At 42.7% G+C, this 23,615-nt stretch overlaps 1 protein-coding gene across 1 annotated transcript; it reads left to right on the plus strand.

Moving 5' to 3' along the window:
* The first annotated feature begins 9,108 nt into the window (after positions 1 to 9,108).
* LOC310816989 (heparan sulfate glucosamine 3-O-sulfotransferase 6-like) lies at positions 9,109 to 22,143 on the plus strand. Its single transcript, XM_083687373.1, has 2 exons — positions 9,109 to 9,885; positions 20,551 to 22,143. The coding sequence occupies exons 1-2, from the start codon at positions 9,368 to 9,370 to the stop codon at positions 21,167 to 21,169; spliced, it is 1,137 nt and encodes a 378-aa protein (XP_083543499.1). The 5' UTR covers positions 9,109 to 9,367; the 3' UTR covers positions 21,170 to 22,143.
* The last annotated feature ends 1,472 nt before the right edge of the window (positions 22,144 to 23,615 follow it).

Consider the following 23,615-nt stretch of genomic DNA (forward strand, 5'->3'; position numbering starts at 1 on the left):
ACACACAAGCATAATCTCACTCACTCTTCACACATAATACAACTTTCCATCACTACATTTTTGGGTGGGGGCACTTCAATCTTTGTGGGTTTACACTTTCCTTAGATTTTAACTTTTAAATCAATTATACACAGAACCTGATGATTATTAATAATTTGCGTTTGATGAGTTCTCCTCTTTCATTGCTACCCTGCAGTGAAAAGGCAGGTGTGTCTCATGGTTATTAATGCAGGGCTATCTATGCAGGACCCGCATACTCTATCACACAACACACAGCAGACACAGACAATACCCTCACCATGGGAGAGTTAAGCACTCTGTTGTCTGATTATCACAGCATCTACAAACACCTGTAAATGTTCACACGGAAATGCCTCATCTCATAGGGGTAGTTACATAGGATGGGTATTTACACACCTGAACATCCACGTTGGTGGTATTCTCTCCCAGGCAGGATGTTCTAACTGTCATAGTGAAATTCCATCTGTGAGTTTTATTACCCTGCATTCTAGAACATTCTATCATCCCGCCAACACACTAATTACCAAAATGGTAGAAACTGGAGCCTTGATTGGATTCAAATAGCTGATCTCCTCACTGCATAATTTAGCTGCAAGCAAGTGGGACCTCACCTGTCAATAGAAAGGAATGACAGCACATCTGGGCTGAATTAGCCTCCATTTCCCCCTCTGAATGGTGGGTAAATCACTGCATCCATCTTCCTCCTCTGACACGTGTGGTGCCTCAGACCGCACCACCCAGCACATATGTGTGTGTGTGTGTGTGTGTGTGTGTGTGTGTGTGTGTCCCATGTCACCCACACAGCTAAGGTCTCTATGGACCACACACACACAGCCATGCATCAATCTATGATCCACAGCTCTGTCTGTGCATTGAGCCACCGCTCAATAGAAGTCAGTTAACAGGCAGGCAAAAAAAAGGCATATTACTGACACTTCAGATTGGATATATATGCCATTTCGCTAAGATGACACTTATCCAAAGCAACTTACAGTACAGTGAGTGCATACATTTTTTGTGTATGGTTTCAGCAGGAATTGAACCCACAACTTTAACATTACTAACACCATGCTCTACCAACTGAGCCATAGAGGACCATATGAAATTCAAATCCACATTGGTGCACCTTCAATTACTGCCTACAGTATGTCTTCTTGGGTATACACAGTACAGTAGACCAGTGTGTGATGCATGCCTATCATTCAGTATATTAACTGAGGGTTCTGTACAGAAGCTCTCAAACAGGTACTGTACAGCCTATTTTTCCTCCTGTTTGATTTGTCCTCCGCTGGACACATTCAATGTTGAAATGTTCTCTCCTCCCCATTCGTCTCTGCTACCCAGGGAGATGCAGCATTGAGTGTGTGTACACCTCACCTCTGATTCCTCGCTCATGGTGTTATCTAGCCTGTGTGGAGATAACAATGCAACACATAAACTGGCTCAGGGGGAAACTTCAAAGCAACTATTTCCTGGGCTGCTGCAAATCGGGGCCCTAGAACTATTTAATCCAGTATCTCTTCTCTTGCATGCCCTTTGCCAGAGACCTGGAACTATGATAATCTCAGAAGGGGATTTTGCTGTTGAGACATGCAGGATTTATTTACCTTTCTCTTCCTTGATGTGCTTTGTCCTTGTGCAGTGACGCAGGCACAAAACACAAGCTACAGTAGGTTTATCTCTATGCAGAAAAAAACGACAAATGCGTCTCACTGACCCCAGGTCAAAATCATGATATTAACATAATCATTTTGAATATTAAACATACGCAAATATGACAATTTCCTAAAGAAAAACATGGTGAGACGGAATGAAACATCAGTCATTTTTATTTGTTCCATGGCTTCCAGAAGTGTCACTCAAATGGTTAGCCACACTTTTGTGTATTTATAGTTTGTGATATATTCTCTTTCTCTGTGGAATCCATTGCAAAAGAAGAAGCGACCAACATGATTATAGGCCTGTCTTTATTTCATAGATGACATCATATATAGAATCATGTGGTTTGGGAATCTCTCTGTGTTCCACTATGTAGTATATTGTATAAGAAATCCAAACGGCTGAGGTCAGCATTTAGATTTGATGCAGATGCAAAGATTGAATCAACAACAGTATGCGTGCACGTACACACATGCATGCACACACACGCACACACACACACACACATACACACACACACACACACACACACACACACACACACACACACACACACACACACACACACACTTTGTGTAGACCACATACGGTCCACAGCAGGTTCTATGGGTGGTCTAATTACAGTGAATTACACCTTTCAGATAGCCTATCGAAGGACAGCTGATTGCTTACTCTTGTGTGGACTGGTGCAGAGATGGTCTGATACTTGTAGTTGTTTTTGAATGTTACATGACCTCATGACTGCATTGTTCCTGAGAGCATATGCTGACTGTATTTAGAAAAAGTTGTTTTGCCCAACTTCAACCTTCATTACCGTAACTTGCTTCAATACTGTTGTGCATATTTGGCCCACATTTTCATTTGTGTTTGTGGGTACTAAAGTACTTAATGTACAGTATTGATCAGGGGAGGCTGGTGGAGGCAGAAATCGTATTTCTACCTCCACCAGCCTCCACTGGTGTTGATGTGAGTTACCCCCATGTAAAACGTTCCATAAGACTTCATGAAAAGCTTCAGCTTTCACTTGCAATCTATTATCCATTAGTAGTGTTTCCTACTTCAAATAAACTTGAAGGCGGTTAATGACATGGCTTCTGAGCTACTGTAATTGCCTGCCCTCCTAACTACGCCTCCACAGAAATGTGCCACTCCATCTCAGTCAAGGTTTCCTTCCCCCTTCAGCGAGTAGCACCAGTACCAGACTATCAGCAGTTTTCTGCCCGTGTTGTGTCTGGATCTCAAAACTGCATCACACCTGAAGTCAGATCTCATCCTAATCTCAAGAATGGGGTTAGAATTCAGACACAAGTTGCTGACAAGTTGCTGACAGCACAGTGCGGTGCTGGGGCAGCACATCAACTATTACAGCAAACCTCTGAATTTAAGACCATAATGCATTTTCCCAATCCTTTACACAGAATGTAAGTTTAATAAGGCCTTAACCAGCAATCATGGTCATAGTGTTTGTTTTAGTGGGCCCTGAATGTTTCCACTCGACAGAACTACAAACTCTAAGCTCTGTCTCTCTCCAGACCCAAGGCTGATTTTAAACAGTTTTCACAGAGTAATGAGCACAGAGACAGACAATCAGACCAGAAATAAGAAGGCGCATCTCTGCCTTTGATGTCTTAAAGAGACAGAAACAGTCTGGGTTTATTAGAGACAATGAGGCTGTTTAACCACAATGCACTGCAGTAAACCCTTAATGGGCCGCCAGGACAGGCATGAGCTTGGGTTTCAGAGCAGCAGCTGCCCTCGCGGCATGTTTGTCATCCACTTTAATATCTTCACTTTGCAGACTGATAAACATTTTCATTATTCCCCCAAATTCCCAGAGATGGGTTCCTGCACAGACATGCCTGGCATTTACATCCTGCTCCTGTTTGAAGGCATTTCTGCCCTGCTACACCCATGCCATAATGCACACTACTGTCTTCCCCTATACTTACCCAGCTAACCGCAGAACTCTGCCCTGCAGTTAAGGCTGAGAATGTGGCCCTGCCACTGGGTTTCACACAACAAACACACAGAGGGGCTGGAGGGGTGCTGGGATCTGTTGTGTGTACCTCCTACTGGTTATGTTGCATGCAGATTGTTTGTTTGTTTGGTAGGTAGGTAGGTAGGTAGGTAGGTAGGTAGGTATACTATGCTGTTTTGAGTAAACATGGTTGGCAAGGCTGCTTTATGGAAGATCAAATCTATTTGAGTGTTTAAGCAAACTTGAGAGACAATTCATTTGAAGAGAAACTATTGTTCACTTCGGATAGAATTAGATATCGATATGTTGAAGAACCAAAACTGTAAGAGATTCTACAGTTTCAGAAAAAAACTAAGTAACCTCAGTGTTATAGTAGTTACCTCCTTATTTTATTTTGTATCTCACATGCCAATGGTGCCTGATGGAGGGTGATGATGTGGGTTTTCAGAAGATCAGTGTGAGAAAAGGGAAGCTGATAGGACACTGCTCTTTTCAACGACTGGCTTATTCTACTCTGAATAAACAGCCAGGGTGCTGTGAGACCTCCTTCATTACAGGAGGCTCCTATGAAAGGGACGAGACGTCGGGCTCAGTATGATGTACCATGGACTCTTTTGTGCTGTGGTGCCTGTATATGATCTCCCTATGACAGCAAGGCTCCCCAGGGGCGTGTGTGTGTGTGTGTGTGTGTGTGTGTGTGTGTGTGTGTGTGTGTGTGTGTGTGTGTGTGTGTGTGTTTGTGTGTATGTATGTGCTTATACTGTCCATGAGTGGGGCCAGCACACATTCCATCCAGGTGACTTAATAGACCATTTCAATAGCACCTCTTCAGCCACTAACCTCAGTAGTCTTGTATCATACTGAGGCAATAAAGTCTGTCTAATATAAAACTACAGAGGTAGAAGAGTTTAAACAATATGTGCTAAACCAGTGTGGAAAAACACCAAAAAAGTTATGTAAACAGAAACAGTTGATCCCTTTTTATACAAAGCTATCCCCCTGTGTAACTGACAGCATGCCAGTTACTAAACTTCCTGAACATATATATGTCACTCTCAGTTTTGCTGAGGAAAGGAAGTTGGCTGCTCATGACTTGACATCTCGATCCATACCCACACAAACAGGCAGTAACCTTCTGTTTTGTAAACAATAACACGTCAGGATCATACAGTAACACTAGTCAGCCTCTGGATGTTTCTGTTCACGCTTAGCCTGAGGGCTCCTGAACCGAGGAGACAGTTGAAACGAATCCTCTCTTTGAAGCAGCTGGGCAGGTCGTCATAGGGACTTACCCAGGATTAGAGGCCATAATAGGGTGCTGCCAAGCTTTGTACAGCTGCCTCTTTCCCAGAGCTCACACGTTACACAGGTGTGTAAAAATTCACCACAGGAGGTGTCATTCATAGTGTGTGTATGTGTGTGTGTGTGTGTGTGTGTGTGTGTGTGTGTGTGTGTGTGTGTGTGTGTGTGTGTGTGTGTGTGTCAGTGTGTGTGTGTGTGCTTGTGTGTGCGTGTCCGTGTGTGCATGTGTGTGTATGCAAGGATGCGTCTGTGTGAAATCACACATCAAATCTGCTATGATACCTGATCACACTCTTACTCTGGTAACTATTATACTGTATATTTTAGTGCATATGACAAGAAAAAAGGGAAAGCTACCAAACACACATACATGTTTGATAAGGATCTTATCTATTCTACTACATACAGTACACCATTGATCAGTCCGACCTGAGCATGATTCAAATCCTGTTGTTTTTCAACACCAAAACAGATCAATATTGATTAGTGCTTAAAAAGACAGAGGGTAAATGATGTATCTTAGGTTTAGACATTGGGATGAATTGGCAGGTAAAAGGAAGAGTGGGTCAATAGATATTGTCATTTGGTCTGGATTTATCTTAGATATAGATGTGCTGTCAAGAAGTGTCACACTTATACAACAGATGTTGTCAATAACTGTCAAGATTGGTTGCCTTATTTCTCTTTTTTAGAATCCAAAGGCTTTTGTTCTACTTGCAGTTTTTATCTGAACTTTTGAAAATATACATCTATTTCTGTCAGGAAAGCTTTTGTATTCTGTTTATCTTTAATGATATACACTTACTGGCCACTTTATTAGGTACACCTTGCTAGTACCGGGTTTGACCCCCTTTTGCCTTCAGAACTGCCTTAATTCTTTGTGGCATAGATTCAACAAGGTGCTGGAAACATTCCTCAGAGATTTTGGTCCATATTGACATGATAGCATCACGCAGTTGCTGCAGATTTGTCGGCTGCACATCCATGATGCTAATCTCCCGTTCCACCACATCCCAAAGGTGCTCTATTGGATTGACATCTGGTGACTGTGGAGGTTATTGTAGTACAGTGAACTCATTGTCATGTTCAAGAAACCAATTTGAGATGATTTGAGCTTTGTGACATGGCGCGTTATCCTGCTGGAAGTAGCCATCAGAAGATGGGTACACTGTGGTCATAAAGGGATGGACATGGTCAGCAACAATACCCAGGTAGGCTGTGGCACTTAAACGATGCTCAATTGGTACTAAGGGGCCCAAAGTGTGCCAAGAAAATATCCCCCACACCATTACACCACCACCACCAGCCTGAACTGTTGATACAAGGCAGGATGGATCCATGCTTTCATGTAGTTTACGCCAAATTCTGACCCTACCATCTGAATGTCGCAGCAGAAATCGAGACTCATCAGACCAGGCAACGTTTTTCCAATCTTCTATTGTCCAATTTTGGTGAGCCCATGCGAATTGTAGCCTCAGTTTCCTGTTCTAAGGCAGACAGGAGTGGCACCCAGTGTGGTCTTCTGCTTCAAGGTTCGACGTGTTGTGCATTCAGAGATGGTCTTCTGCATACCTTGGTTGTAACAAGTGATTATTTGAGTTACTGTTGCCTTTCTATCATCTCGAACCAGTCTGGCCATTCTCCTCTGACCTCTGGCATCAACAAGGCATTTTCACCCAGAGAACTTCCGCTCACTGGATATTTTCTCTTTTTCGGACCATTCTCTGTAAACCCTAGAGATGGTTATGCATGAAAATCCCGGTAGATCAGCAGTTTCTGAAATACTCAGACCAGCCTGTCTGGCACCAACAACCTTGCCACGTTCAAAGTCACTTAAATCACCTTTCTTCCCCATTCTGATGCTAGGTTTGAACTTCAGCAGGTCATCTTGACCATGTCTACATGCCTAAATGCATTGAGTTGCTGCCATGTGATTGGCTGATTAGATATTTGCGTTAACGAGCAGTTGAACAGGTGTACCTAATAAAGTGGCCGGTGAGTGTACATTGTAATCATAGTGGGTTTCCTGACAGAATCATGCTTTACTTCATAAAAAGAAACAATGTGTACCTCCACCGTTGTGCTAAACGAAAAAACATTTGTAAAAAAAAAATATATACCAAAACTATATTGGTATAGCTGCCATAACTTCACTATGATTGTTATTTGTTGTTACAGTATGCTATGAACACAACACAACGACTGCCTATATGCCACCACAGCCCTGATATCATCAGAGCCCTTCAACTCTGCTGACAGGTTAAACAGTAGACACAACAACAGCCCAGTCTCCTCAAGATAAGAGATTCCCTGACATTATGTTACTAAACTCCAGTGTTTCTGGGCAAATTCAAAACATAATTTGGAAAATGAGGCATTCACAACAAGCTGACTCTACAGTCTGTTCTGAGGTCTGCATATTTTCTCTTGCCTGTCTCCTCTTTTATCTGTGCTGGCTGCATGGTTGTAGGCACTATGTCTGCAGAGACCTATAGCACACACGCCTGTGGTACTGGTTAAGTTGAAGAGGGTTAGTAAGTCTGTAAGATCATATGCGTGAGCAGCCCCTTCAAATCACTGAAATGGGCGTCCACATGAGTCCAATTATAGAGAGCTGAAGGTTATCACTACAGCATGGTGCTAATATGCCACCGTAGCAATGAAAGCACTGGCTGCAGACAAAAGGGGAGCGTAGAGAAATTGAACAAGGACCGGTTCAGATGAAGGTAGCAGGCTGATGTTACTAGTGTTAGAACACGCACAGATGACATGATTCTTCTCTCAGCCGTATTCGTTAGGAATTGCTGTTCCCTTATACTGCAGCCTGGGTGCCAGTTGTCTGTGCCTGTTAAAAGTGGCACCCTGGGGCACTTAGTGGTGTAACACACTAATGTGCATACCACATAATCGCAAGGTTCCTGGTTCGATTCCGACCCTTGACACGTCTTGCATGTCATCCCTCCTCTCTCTCCCATCCTTCCTGCCAATATCTACTGTCTCCATCCCAATAAAGCAGAAATGCCCTAAAAACATGTTTAAAAGAAAAAGTGGCACCTCGATGATCTGGCTGAAGCAGAAACACTCAGGCTAGTTCCCCTCTGTTTGCCAACAGGGTTTTATCCTGTTATGATGCAGAATCCAATCAATGTTTGACCTCAACTGACCGTAACTCAATGCTTCCCTGTGGAGTGGCTGCTTAACCGACTTGGCCACTTTACACCCAATGTTCTCAATCCAATCTCAGATGACAGAGGAAACTCTATTCCCCTGAGTAGTAGAAGTCTTTATTGTGGGAGAGAGATCTGGTTTCTGTAGCCCTTTCCCATTTTTTTTCTTTAGGCTGCTCCTTCATTGACTTCATTCACTAATACCACTAATACCAAGTGATACCACAGGTGATATAACTGCAGTATCACTGCAATCTGTAAACAAGCGTCTGGCTTCTATACTTACTGTGCCCAAGATACTGTAGTTGAAGTGAAACTGATGGTGGTCTTGCATGTTTACCATAGTCTGGTTAAGAGGGAGAGGGTTTGTTTATTTAGCATACTGCTAGGCTGATAGCACCTGTCTGGCCCTGTTTGCTGAGAGTGAAGAGGTTAAATGTGTGTGTCATAGCTGGCACCATGGGTGTGTGGGCTATGAGGGCTATCAGACAGACAGGTGGCTCCACAGGCCTTTACAGCCCTCTGTAGGGACAGAAGGTAAACCCACACAGACACACACTGCCCATATGAAAAACCTAGAAATACACAGGGACATTTAACTACATTTATTCTAGTTTATTTCATGAAATAAAGGCATCTCTCTTCTTTGTCAATGGTTTATAATTACATTTTCTTTCATTAAAAAACATTTCATCTCAGCAAACAAAACAGAATCAGAGTTATATTTCAATCAAATTGTTTCTAAAATAATATCGTCAATTCTTAGTCACTTAGTGTTATTTTAAAGTCGCACGGCTGAAAATGGTAGGGGCGGGAACTTGACGAACAGGGCGGGGATTCACACCCAGAAGAAAAGGGGTGTGTCTGGTAGTGATGGGGGGCTTCGTGCGAGCGGCTTCGTTGCCAAGGGAGAGGAGTCGGGAGCGCAAGGGGACGGACGGAGGGGTCATAAACTTACAACTGTTTCTCTGAGCAGTGACTTAACATAAGTTGATAAAGAGAGATTTTCAAGTAGGCTATTCACTCAAATGTCGTTGATGAATCTTCTGACGGAGAAAGACTTGGAAATAGGAATGACATACCCAAACACATTGAGCGACTTAACGCTTCTCCAAGAACACTCTTTTTCATAAACGTTATGAACAAACAGTGATGTTCTTGATTTCCAGATACACTGAACTGATATAATTTGATGAGGCATGCTTCCTGCGTTGTACCCTCTGGCTCAGGATAGCGACTCATGGGATGTAGTAAATGGAGAGCTGGGTTCAACTTTGGACACCTGAAGGCGCAGTCCAAACTTTCCGTCTTCTTTACCATGCTAATAATTTTCACTTACTTATTTTACTGTCTCACTGGATACTGCGACTCGCTACCTAGACCTGTATATGACCAACAAACAACGTTCAACAAAATTCAACTAAATGATGGACTGGGGTCCTCGCCGCACCGACAGCCCGATGCGCACAAGAACACATCTCCTGTTTCGGTGGTTCGAGAATTACCCAACTTTGGAAGTGTTGACTCCGTCTTGCAGAACACTGATAATGAACTGCGACCGATACCAGGCCATAACAACATTTCTATCGCCAATACCTTCGGGACCAAAAAGTTTCCACAGGCAATAATCATCGGCGTAAAGAAAGGCGGCACGAGAGCGCTGCTGGAGTTTCTGCGCATTCACCCGGACGTGAGAGCCGTCGGCGCTGAGCCACACTTCTTTGACCGGTTCTACGATAAAGGATTGGAATGGTACAGGTGAGTGATACTGTGACCTGAATCAAAAGTGACTGTATGTGAAAATGTTTTTTGTTTTTTTTGAGTTGTGATTTTTCATGAGTCTTATTACACCTGCCACTCACTGTGGCCTAAGTGACTTATACGTATTTTTTAGATTCAACTTTATTGTCATTGTGCAGAGTACAAGTACAGAGACAACGAAATGCAGTATTTCAAAGATAGACAGATTATAAAGTCCGTGTTGGAGAACTGTCAGTCTACTGAGTGACCTAAAGTGACCAGAAAAAGTGTGTGTGTGAGAGAGAGAGAGTGTGTAGCCTGCTATCTGCTCTGCTGGCTGTGCCTTTGTCATTGATCACCTCTCCTGAGCAGCCTCCACCTCCTCCATGTCAGTGTCCCCCTCATTAATATCCCCCAGTGCCAATAAGCGGCAATGCTGAGAGCCGCTCGGTGTGGCAGGGTATTCAGTCCCCTGCCAATAAAATGCTGTTTATTGACCTGACGTGCTGCTGCTCTAAGTGTCAGTGTGTGTCTCAGGAGACCCAGTCACTGTCACCCATATCAACTGGTTGGGCATCAGGGGATCACAAGGATGTGACAGAGTCATGGAGGGAGATCAATACTTCCTGTTAATGAACAGTGCATATGCTGTTCAGGTACATCGCAAACAGCAGCAATAAGCTTTTGTGTGTGTGTGTGTGTGTGTGTGTGTGTGTGTGTGTGTGTGTGTGTGTGTGTGTGTGTGTGTATGTGCATGCGTGCTTGCGTATGTTCAAGTATAAATCTATTATTTTTTCTTTTGGAGAAAAAATACCTCATACCTGTTCATATCCAAGTTTTTGACTCAACTGATAGAAAGCCCACTGATACACCAATCTACTGCAAGTTGCTTGTATTTTAGTGAAGAACAGTAGTGTGCAGGTGAGTGGGTAATATTGACACCTGAGCGTTTACACAGTGGTCTCTGACACTTATTGTTGACAGATCGTTGACCTTCCAGTCTTTTAACACAGAGTGTGATGTAGGGCCCTGTTGCAGCTGTAGGGGGCTCTCATAAGAGCATAATGAAACGTTTTTTGTCTGTCCTAATCTGGCGACAGCTCATGTCAACGCCGTGTGGATTGGGCTGGTGTAATGACAGGTCAGGCATTAACTTGGACAGCTCAGGGACATGGAGGGGGTGGGAGAGATAAGGACCCCTGTCACGGTTAAACATGATGTTATGGAGGATGGAGTTGCCCCTCGACACTGATCTAAGGTCAGTTTTGTGGTTTTAATGGTTTAGGTTAGGAATTGGGGAAGGTTAGCTGATGCTGTATCTGTGCCTGAGGGCACAATGGCTGACTGGCTCTTATCTGAGGAGTAGAGCATGGTGTTCCAGTGGTGAGACCGGTGTCAAAGTGGCCAAATCAAATCTGTCAGTCTGAGTTTGATCTCATGTCATCACTCCCCTCCCCTCGTTGCCCCCCCCCCCCCCCTCAATGAGGTCTCAGAAAAAGATTCAGAGTTTCAGAAATACCTGTGACGCTGTGCATTATTACACATATATCACATAGTTACAAGATATTTTCTGTAATTACATTAACTACACAGTAACAACAGTAATTAATTTGAAGCCGAATCTAGCTCTTTTTCTTTCAAAGATTTAATTATTATTATATGTACATCAACTGCAGTTATTGTGTGTAGCTGAGTGATAACATTCTAGTTATTGAGTAATTTACTGAACAACCTTGGAGTTGCCATTCACATATTAAACATCTCCTGCGCTAAGCTTTTAATGTTATTGAAGGCAACATTAAACATGAGAAAATGGAAAAGTCTCTGAGGCACCATTTAATTAAGGTACCCACAAAAAACACTGGACTTAAAAGTATCACTTGTACTTCGACAGACTGTCATCATGACAACCATCATTTCAAAGTATTTTATTATTTTTTGTGCTCCGTCTTCAGTTGGTAACTGAATGAAAGACATGGTCATGCTAAAAGGAAGCATTTGGCAAATGTGTTTAAGAAAAACGCTTATGTGTGGAAAAGACTTGGCTTCTTGACGTATTGGAAATGGTTCTGCGGCGTAAAGGGTTTAAAAGGTTTAGATTATTTAGTGTGTGTGTGTGTGTGTGTGTGTGTGTATGTATGTGTGTAAGCTTTACCTGTTAGGGCCAACCCAGTCCAGCACTTATCTTCCACTACCCAGTCCTCCTCTGCAGTAATCCACACCTTTTCATGACACTATAAATATCAAATAGATATAAATGTCTTTTCCCATATCGATCTGCTAAAACAGACTTGCCTATTGATTTCACTCTTCGTACCTTTATCGGAGCAGTGCAAAGGAAATTAATTAACTCCTGAATATCCAATATCCAAGGTGCTGTTCCTCGTTCAACCACTGACATTTAGACCCTATGCTCTTTTCTCCTATAATTGATTTACAACCGTGGTAAGATTGTTAAGTCTGTGTAATGTGTGGGCATTGGAGGGGCATTTTTTTCTAGTCTGATATTTTCTTGAATAATTCAGCATAAAATTGGACACAGTACCCAGACAGGAATGTCCAGCTCTGACTTCCTGCATGGCTTTACAACCAATCACAAGGGATTTCACTGTGGAATTCTGAAGCATATTTTAGAATACATAGTTTTGAATGGAGTGTTGGAGACTAGGAGTTCTTTGGCCCAACTCAAAGGTTTTGGGAGAGGTTGAACTGGGAAGCATGGAGATGATTGTCTCTGAAATAATCAGATGTGTAGGACGTTACTGGACAATGAAGGCTTTGTATGACTGCCAAGTCTGATGGTCTGCTAGTCTTTACATCTCTCAGTCATTGTAGGAAATTGAAGCTAATTTTATACTGTGCATATCAACACTTCATTCAAAAAGAGTGATTTACAAATCATGAATGTTTAAATTGTAGGATAGCCTCTTAATTTGGAGAGAAAATACGTTGGCAGTATAAGATCAAAGAGACTTTACATCGGTTTTTTTAAGGCACCAAAGGAATTTCCTCAAGGTTGATATCAATATTGAAAATAAGCTGGACAAATAACTGAATAATCAAACATGACTTGATCAATTGGTTTGGGATGGGTATTGATTTTCAATCTGGAGAAAAACTTGTCCAACTCAGTCATCAATGTTTAGACAGCTCATCAATGGGCAACCTCTCACCCCTAATACATGCCGTATCCAATCAGATGACAGCTGATAAAATCTAAGCAATGTACAGGAGGTGTAAAATGACATATTATTTAGTATTGAATAATTGGGAAACACATCAGATAGCCTTTCTAACCTAGTTAGTGTAGAAGTAGGGCAGGGGGTATACTACTGACTATCGCCCCAATAGCCTGGTGCCTGACCTAATTAATCTGTAGATCTACAGAACATACGTGATTAACTGACTGCTCATTTGCTGGTGTTACATGCACATACAGTACATGGCACTTTCTCAAATTACTTGAATTATCACTCCCTTGGTTCTACAATACTGTATTTGCACATAAAAAATGTATATGGCAAAGTAAGTTGGAACTGAAAGGTATGATGATAGTTTGTTAACATGCATGTGTACTTTGATTCATTTTATGACTAGAAATTTTCATATAATGGTTTCAATAGTTTTTCACTGCCATATTACAAACAATTTTCATTATAGATAAATATAGACCAGCCTGTGACAGAGTATTGATCTGAATGGCTATAGTCCTCTCAGCCAGGTCTCTAACATTAATCCCCAGATTGATTGATCAGGATTTCGTGTTTGGTGGACTGGAAAAAATGATCTCCCGGCCTCTTCCCACTTCCCTGTCAAAGTAAGATGGATGGCATGGCGATAACAACCCTAAGATTACGGCTCTCAGGAATGATACCAAGGAATATAGGAATAATGGAAACAAACAGGAAATGTATTTATTCGGTTTGATCATTATTTTGCATTTATTGAAGTGTGGACATAGGGTACCCTGTGAAGCCGGGTAGGTCTGTATCAGTTTGCAATGAGCCCATCCTCCAATTTCTACCTCCACCAGCCTCCCCTAAAAGATACAGTATGTAGTCATTAGTAAGGGTATCAAACACATGTTTGATACTATTCCTCATTTCATTCCATGCATTACAATGAGCCCGTCCTCCGATTTCCACTAGCCTCCCCTGGTAGCCATTAGCCAGGGTAAGTATGCCTCAGACACAGGTGGTACTCTGGTACACCAGGGATAATCTCCTACACTCTCAGTTGCCTAACAAGGACAGGTTGCTGAAGTGTGGTGAGTTATTGGATTGTAATTCACCCAGGACCTGTCTGGTACACCCTTTTACCCAGGATCTGTTGGGGTGACTTGCCCAGTCCAGCCCAGCCCTGTCTAGTCCACCATCTTCTGGATGGACAGGTTGGTAATCATTGACAGCCCTGTGCGTGTTGCTGTCTCACTGGCTGGCTGACTGGGTGAGGGTCTAAGGGTGAGGGGGAGAGGGCGTGAGAACGTCTGCTCACCATGGGAGTCACCCTGTAGGAACACACCTTGACTTTCCCAGGACAATGTTAGCGAGTTGATTAAATCAACTGAAAGGAGTTGTTTACTTCTTGTAATGGTCGTGCAGATGTGCAATAATTGTGTGCATTTGTGAGGAAATCAGATTAATTTAGCCCATTGGAGTGCTCTGCCTAAAAAAGAACTGGAGGAAATCTGCTGCTGATTGTGAAGGGAAATCTGCTGCCGAAGACATTCAGTCTACAGAGTGAAATCTAAAAACCATGTACCAGTTTTCTCTCTCCTGCCAAAACCTCCCTCTCTCTCTGACTGAGAGTATTTAAGTAATAGAGGCTAGCATATGGCCCTGCTGCACACACATCAAATACACGCACCCACACTCACACACACACACACACACACACACACACACACACACACACACACACACACACACACACACACACACACACACACACACACACATCACTTAATGGGTGTGGATCGGTCCTTAATGACAAACAACTCTGGTGCTCTTCCAGCAGCTGTGCACCCCATGTTCCGCCAGCAGCAACCCTCAACTCTCAGTTAAAACACAGTGGATAGAGTTGAACCAACAGCCACAAGGAGTGGTAGATTTAACAGGCCAGGAAGTGGTTTCTCACTGCTGTCCAGTATCAAGGCGTCTCATTAGACGAGAGTTGGGGAGGTGCCAGATAACCAAAGGTTCGAGACCATATTGAGTCCATTACAGCTCTGAGGTGTAAATGTATTCATTTGGAAAAGCTGGCAAATTAATGGGAAAGTGTGGGTGTTTTATTTGTCCCTCTCCCCCCACGGTAGCAGACCCCATACAGTATACAGTACAGTATGTGAGGGTAATGTTTAACTGTGGTTCAAAGGGATGAAAGTCTTATTTTAACGAAGTTCACCAGAAAACAAACTTCGACCGTGCTTAGAGTAACATTAAACACCCCCCTGCTGTGGATTATTAATCTAGGATAAATGATTATTGTAAAGTAGAGACTGAGGACGATTTCTTCACCTGAATTGTTTTCGTAATTTGTTAAGAATTACCACTGCGCTTGATTTTGTACTTAACTTCTCTCTCAGTTTGACCAACCTAATTATGTGAAAAGGGGGTCATAAATTATGACATCACTGAGGTCAGGCAGAGGCAGGAAGGAAGGAAGTGACCATCAGTAATCTGCCCATCTCTTCATCTCTCCGTTCTCTTGTCAGTTCATCTGTTCATCTCAGGGTGTGGGCCCCAGCCCCTGGTAGCCCAGAGATACACCCACACAAGTGCCCCACTGTGAGCCTGGCAGGAACAGCCTAGAAGATTTTCCCATTCGATAAGACAGAGGGGCAATTAGAGCAAGTTACTGTGCGCACGCACGCACACGCACACACACACACACGCACGCACGCACGCACGCACGCACGCACGCACGCACGCATGCACACACGCACACACACACGCACGCACGCACGCACGCACACACACACACACACACACACTCTCTCTCTCTCTCTCTCTCTCTCTCTCTCTTTTACCTCTAAGGTTGATGCTGTAGTCTGGAGGAAACTGTGAGACCACTTCTCACTTTTCTCAAGGCCTGGTTAAGCGTTGTCAGTATTCACTGGTTTTCCTCTCGTAAACTCATTTTTAGGTCTTTCCTACCGACCTACCCCGTTGATGTAAACCTCTTCAACGAAAATAACTCTCACCACTCTTCACCGTATTAATCATACAGTATGTCCTTCAGGCCCTATGCTACTGTACCAAATACCCACACACATACTGTACTCCTCCACACACACACACACACACACACACACACACACACACACACACACACACACACACACACACACACACACACACATGTTGGTGCACTTTTATTGGGCTGTTTGTTGTTTCCAGCTGACTTGTAATTGCTCTTCTCTAACTCCTGAAGCCTCCATTTGCTCTTAGTAATGGCAAGCCTCTTCTCCTTCGCAACTCAAGTTAGACCTCTCTGCACATTTCAAAGTTGGATTGGTGTGAACAGCTTAAAAGCTGTAGGAGGAGTAGCATGCTGAAAAACTGGAAAATCACAAAAATAAGTACTGTATGAGCAATAACAATAGTTGGACTTGCTGAAGCAAGCCCACTAATTAAGGTTCTTCACCTTTGAGGAATTTTGTGGTACACTCTCAGAATTTTTTTTCTTTTTTTTCTTTTGGGGGGCAACCTTTGAAGAACAAATATTGAACCCTGTAATAGAGTAACAGAGACTAACAACAACTAATATTTACAAATAAAACATAGAGGGAACTATTTGCATTAGCTTTTTTAATAAGATGTACATAAACATACTTAAATACTTTACGTACAGTTCTGGACTAGAAAAATGAAGTAGATCCAATTTACAATAATGACTCTAGAACTGATACATTACCTGGTTTTACAAGGCTTAACAAAGTCTCACTGTGACATGAAAAAAGTAGAGTAGAGAGACAAGTTCTGTATCTTTTAGTTTTCATCTGGTATAAGATATATACGTATATTATGTCTTGCATGACTATTTCCTCCACCATGTGTATTTATAACCAACAATATGTTTTTGAAGTATTCCTCAGGGAGTAACAGGGCACTTCTGGAGATAGGAAGAGGAGAGAGAGCGCATCTTGCATTACAAGCACCCCTGTGGCCCGGTGGTCTCACCCAGTGAATCATAACCATCTGACCTTCAGGGTGGAAGAGCCCATATCCTCTCTGTGGGGGTCTGGCCCAGATCCTAGAATAATGTTACACAAATTCAACACAGACCACAGCATTGTACCTGAGCCCGGGAACACTTCCTACCCCAGGAACATTTCTCTCACACACAGTGTCTCACACACAGTCATATACAGCATTTACAGTACAGTACATAGAAACACACACACACACACACACATACACACACACACACACACACACACACACATTGACTGAGAACCTCATTGCTGCCAGATGTGGAAGCATCCTGTGCTGCTGGTAGCAGTGTGGAGTGTGAGACAACCCTGCCTGAGTCAAGGAGATGAGGGAGGGATGTGTGTGTGTGTGTGTGTGTGTGTGTATGTGTGTGTGTGTGTGTGCGTGTGTGTGTCCATGCGTGCATTCTTGTGCGTGTTTGAGGTGCGTGTGTGTGTGTGTGTGTGTGTGTGTGTGTGTGTGTGTGTGTGTGTGTGTGTGTGTGTGTGTGTGTGTGTGTGTGTGTGTGTGTGTGCGCGACTGTATGCATGTGCGTAGGTGTGTCTGGGTGTGTTCCTGTGAGAGGGAGGCCTTCTAATTCTATGTTTACACACATGGGCTCATACTGTAGCACAGTAGGGATATGGAAGCCTAGCTGCTAGCGCTGGGTAGACAAACAGAGTTAAAAGGTCTAACTGCAGCATACAGTGTGTGTGATCTGACAATTAGCTCGCCAATGGACCAGCGATAATGGCCACTGTGTTTACTGTACCTACGGGTGCCTCTTTTGTACTGTACAACAGACACACACACACACACACACACACACACACACACACACACACACACACACTCTCTCTCTCTAATCTGTAGACAGCTGGGTTTATGGGTGAGCTCCCTCATTTAGATCAGATGAAAAATAGTAAATATTTTCAACAATGATGTTTCTACGGTAACCGTGTACTGTAGCTTGTGATCCTTTCCCCTTGTTTTTGAGATGAAATTGACATCTTGGGTACACTTAAGTGTCACTAGAATATAGTCATAAACAGTAGTAAACTATTAGCCTGTATTTTTTTTACGTCAGCTCCTAATAGAACAGGGCCACCCAAACTGTTGGCAGTCTGCTGATAGCAGCGGGCCGTAGGAAGATAAACACATCTGTGCACTCTCTGACCTGCATTCCTGCTCCAGATGCTAACTGCGCTAGGCTAAGGTGTGATCAAAACAAACAGCAGGTCACTAGCCTCCGCTAACCCTCGCTAACCTCCCCACAGCAGCTAATGCCATCAGATAAAGAACAAACACAACAGTCTAAGTGTCTTTAATCATGTGAGATTGCGATGAAAGGTTGTGATGCTTGAGACCAGGTAAATGAGGAGTTCACGGGCCTTGTTCTCTCTCTTCCCCCCCCCCCCCCTTTCTCCCTCCCTCTCGACTTTTTTCATGTTCTTTCTTCTTTCTTCTTTCTTCTCTTCTCTCTCTCTCTCTCTCTCTCTCTCTCTCTCTCTCTCTCTCTCTCTCTCTCCTGTGGCCTCTCTCCTGGGTTTGTGTTGTAGCCAGAGTTCCGTGATTACAGGCTAGTGTTCCAGAATGTAAACATGATGTCAATGGAAGGCCGGCCGGATCAGCATGGCTTCCATTAGCTTGATTGACCAGAATTAAACATCCACTTAGTGCGGAATACACACCATTCCAAGCAGCCTGGCACCTATTCAGTTACGTGGCTGGCCCAGTGGAGGCAGATGGAGGTAGAAATCGGAGGATGGGCTCATTCATTGTAATTATTTATTGATTAGTTTATTTATCAGGGACAATGTACAACATTGTACAACATACATCATTACACCACATTTACCTAGATTCAGCAAATTTTCAACTGTTGTCCCAGGCAGGAAAAAACGTCACATGTGTTTGATACCATTCCTCATTCTGTTCCATGCATTACAATGAGCTCGTCCTCCGATTTCTACCTCCACCAGCCTCTACTCGGCTGGCCGTAGTAATAATTGTAAGAGAAGATTATCACTTTCCCTGTAACATGAAAAGAAGAGGTTTAGTAATTCAATCGTGAGTTATGGAGGTATAGAAACATAACACAATGATGTCCTATGTAACTGATCGGTCACTCTGGGAGATCCACTGAGTCATAGTGAACAGTGAGGAAGATGGGAGAGGCCCTTGGTGAGTGTGTAGAGATACATGTCTATCTAGAATGTTATCACTGGGTGTCGTTGCGTTGGAGGGATGTTCTCTGTGTTGCTCTGTGGGCTCGTATGTCAATTATACTGTAGCACTTGTGACCGCGTGCAGTCGGGGGCAGCCAAAAGAAATGCAAACTAGAACATTTCATGAACTCCTCTTTTGCATGGTGTATTACTGCAGTACGGTGTTCGTCTGCCCCACAGTTTATTAATCATCCACAGAAAGCTCCTACCCTATAATAGAAAAATAGGTCTCTTATGAAAACATAATTCATGTTTTAGTATTACCCCCCCTAGCAGATTCATACTTGGGGGACGTCAGGTTTGGATCAGAAGAGGAGTGTGTTCCCCACAGCTCAGCCCTAAGCCCTGCATTTAGGGACCAACCACGTCGACACACTCAATCCCCAATCTCTACCACATGGCCATGGGGGGACCATGGAAATTAACCGAGGGATCTTTCTGAAGAGTTTGAACATTCCTCAGTGCTTAGATTTCTAAAACATAAAGATATGAATCCCCTTATTTTAAAAGAGATTAAGGGGGTCCTTTTTTTTTCTCTTTTTTTTTTTTAGAACTTGGAGAGATTATTATTAGTCAGAATTCTAAAATGGAACTGCTGGAATCCCACACCATAGCACAGTGTTCTATCAGTGATTATTGGTATTAGCTGTATGTCTTCCTTTGCTACTTCATCTCAAGTTCTAGGCTCGTAGAACCTAAGTTGTTGCTACTAATCTCCTACAGTACATGGCTATATACAGTAACTGTCCAGCACCCCCCTCTGACAGGCTTGTGAAGGAGGAGGAAGCTGTGAGGAAATGACTTGTCTGTGGTTATTATTATGGTTTTGTGGGTTTCCTTAACCAGCCACTCATAGACTTCCTCTCCATCTGACAGAAGTTTCACCAAGGCCAGCGTCTAATGCCGTACATGTTTATGTTCATGTAATCACAGATTTAACCAACAAATTACAATCCAAAATAAAAACCCCTGAAGGCTGGGGATCATCAAAGGGACAGTCTGAACGTTCCAATAACGGAGGAGATATTAATATTTATTTTGTAATCTAGAACACATGGCAGTAGATTATGTCATGTTTTTATACGGACAGTTTTTCACTACAGAAGAGAAGAACAGTAGGACGCAGCTCATTGGCTAATCACTCTAAATAACTTTTATTAATGCCATCCTTCCACTGCACTTTGTCGTTGTAAAGTTATATGAAAAGGAACATGTAGGAAATGGTATCTGGTGTGACTAACTCTTCCTCTCTCCTTTTGCAGAAACCTGATGCCTCGGACGCTGGAGGGCCAGATCACCATGGAAAAGACACCTAGCTACTTTGTAACTAAAGAGGCTCCGCGGCGTCTCTTTGCCCTGAGCCGCCACACCAAGCTCATCGTGGTGGTCCGTGACCCCGTGACCCGGGCCGTGTCCGACTACACCCAGACCCTGTCCAAAAGCCCCAGCCTGCCCTCGTTCCAGAACCTGGCCTTCTGGAACACCACCTCGGGCCTCATCGACACCTCCTGGAGCGCCGTGCGCATCGGCATCTACGCCAAACACCTGGAGAACTGGCTCCACTACTTCCCACTCTCGCGCTTCCTGTTCGTCAGCGGGGAGAGGCTGGTGACGGACCCCGCAGGGGAAATGGGACGGGTGCAGGACTTCCTGGGTCTTAAAAGGGTCGTCACGGACAAGCACTTCTACTTCAACCAGACCAAGGGCTTCCCCTGTCTGAAGAAGCCAGAGGGCAGCAGCAGACCTCGCTGCCTAGGTAAGTCTAAGGGTCGGCACCATCCACAGATCTCACCTGAGGTGCTGCTCAGGCTCAGGGACTTCTACAGACCCTTCAACCTCAAATTCTACCAAATGACTGGCCAGGACTTTGGCTGGGACTGAGAGAAACAGACTACTGTAGAGCTGTGCTAGCAAAGCTTCTACAATCCTTCTTCAGACCCTTCAATTTACAATTTTACCAAATAACTGAGATTGATAGAGATTACAAGATATACTAGAACTGTATCACCAAAGCAACCAAAGCCAAGACTATCTTGGTTTTTAAAGAGAGTGTATTTAATTCTTCACATTTCACATTTTCTGAAAAGTTCTTCACTTATATACTGAGACTATTTCAATAAGCTATAATGCAATGTTTGTAAATACTGTATGATGATTACTTTTTATAGTGATATGACAATAACTGTAATCATTTTAAGTTGTGGACATATCACCAAATTTCAATACTTTAAACAAATTCAAAAGAGGAAAAGATTATACTGTATGTATTTATGGTGTCTTGCGTTTTGAGGTTTACTGCTGATCAGCTTTTCAAGTCAAGGGAACAACTTAAAACACAAAGCACATTTTCATGATAGCAGGACAATTCTTAAATAACCTTTTTGTGATAATGAATGATTTCCTTTGGTCCTATTCACCTTTCCTGTGATTCAAACTCATGCAATTACTTTGAGATGATATTCTTTTTTAATGATTTAAACATTAGCTGGGATAAATGCTGGACTATACCCTATTTTTATGCAACAATACCAGAACTGTAAAAATATATATTGGTTTACTATATGTGCTGTACATTTGTTGTTATTTATGTTGCAAAGGTCATGCTATTAAGAATTGTGATATATCATATTGTATCTGTGATTATTCCCTGCAATATTTGTTTCACACTCAACTGTACTTCTCTTTGACTGTACAATTCTGAAAGTCTAATTTATGAAATGACAAAACTGTTGTATCTCCTACTTTTGTAATGGAAAATGCAGAAATTCCGACTAAAGCTTTTATTCAAAATGTGTGTGTGTTGTCCTCATTGTATAAAGATTGTGTTCTAACAATACCAAGAAATGCAAAATGGTCCACTTGTGTCCGATGGTCCGATTATGCCAGTCTTATCATGATTAATTTCACTTCACTCCCATTAAATTAAATCAATATTTAATCAAATGTATTTCTTATTTCTAAATGTTTCTATCAGATATTACTTTAAAATATTTCCCGACCCCATTATGTATTAAGTATACATATGATATGGAATGATCTGATGATGACAGAATACAGAATACACAAACTGACTGACTGGTTAAACACTGCTCAGTCATTTCAGTGCAGAGCGTTGGTATGGGGAGGTAGGTATACAGAGGGGGGCGTGTGGGGTGTCATATGGCTCTAGCCTCCAGGGCTAAATGTGAAGTTAAGGCAGAGAGGAAGCTTTCTGATGTGTAAGCAATCAATTTGCAGGGGTCATTTGAGACCTTTGGGATGGCAATCTTTGACCCTTGGCTCCGCGTTGACCTGTGTGCCACGTCGCCATAAACTGCTGACCAGCGGCAGCATACGGTGGAGCCGCACGGCTATAGTCCCGCTCCTCCAGGATCCATTAATATTGCAAACTCGACCTCCCGCATCGGCGCTGAAGGGAGATGGTGGAATCAATAACTGCCTGCTTAGTTTATAGGTGCCTCTATGTACCATGTCCCTGTGTCACAATGATTTAGCTCAGGGTCTTGGCGAGGTCGCTATCACACATTTGTAAGATATTATTTAACAATATGATTTATCTCTTATACATACATCTCTTATCTAATCGATGCAGGACCTAAGTAGAAATGTACATGTATGAGGATATTCACATTGGGCTAGGCTGTGGTGGCTTTTAACTTTACTTTTTGTGATCAAATATTTATTGAAATGAATACACGCAGTTTACAACCAAAAGTGTGACTTGTTTTTTGAGTTTAGCAATGACAGAAACAAGAAAAAGAAAATCACAAAATATACAAAATGCAGAATAATGTATTAAAAAAAATTAAAAAGAAAAAAAAAAAAAGGAAAAAGAAACCCCAAAAGCCCCACCCCTCTCTCCCAGATTAACACACACTTACATTAGGGACCTTCTTTATAGGTTACCAGCACTCAATCAATGCATCCAGAAACATTATGCACACACAAATACACACACACACACAAACACACAAATACACACACAGACAGAAACGAGGAGGTTCTATAAAATTACTTTGAAAGGCAGTAGTTAAAGGGAAGGAGACACTTTAAAAGATCTATTAGAGAATCAGCCGCAGAGCACCAATTGTTTAAACTAGTCTCACTAGCCCCATATTTTATTACAAATGATTGATACTCTTTGGTCTTTCTTCCCCAGCTCCTTCACGTATATACAGTGTTACCATGTAGAATTTCAGGAGCCTACTATAGTGGGAAGCTGTAAACATAAAACCACCCAATTTTTTAAAATAAACAAAAACAACAAAACAGATGTATTTTATGCCTGATTGCACATTGGTGAGAATAAAGATTAAAATAGCCAGGC

Source organism: Argentina silus (assembly GCF_951799395.1).
Source record: "Argentina silus genome assembly, chromosome: 16".
Classification (NCBI taxonomy): domain Eukaryota; kingdom Metazoa; phylum Chordata; class Actinopteri; order Argentiniformes; family Argentinidae; genus Argentina; species Argentina silus.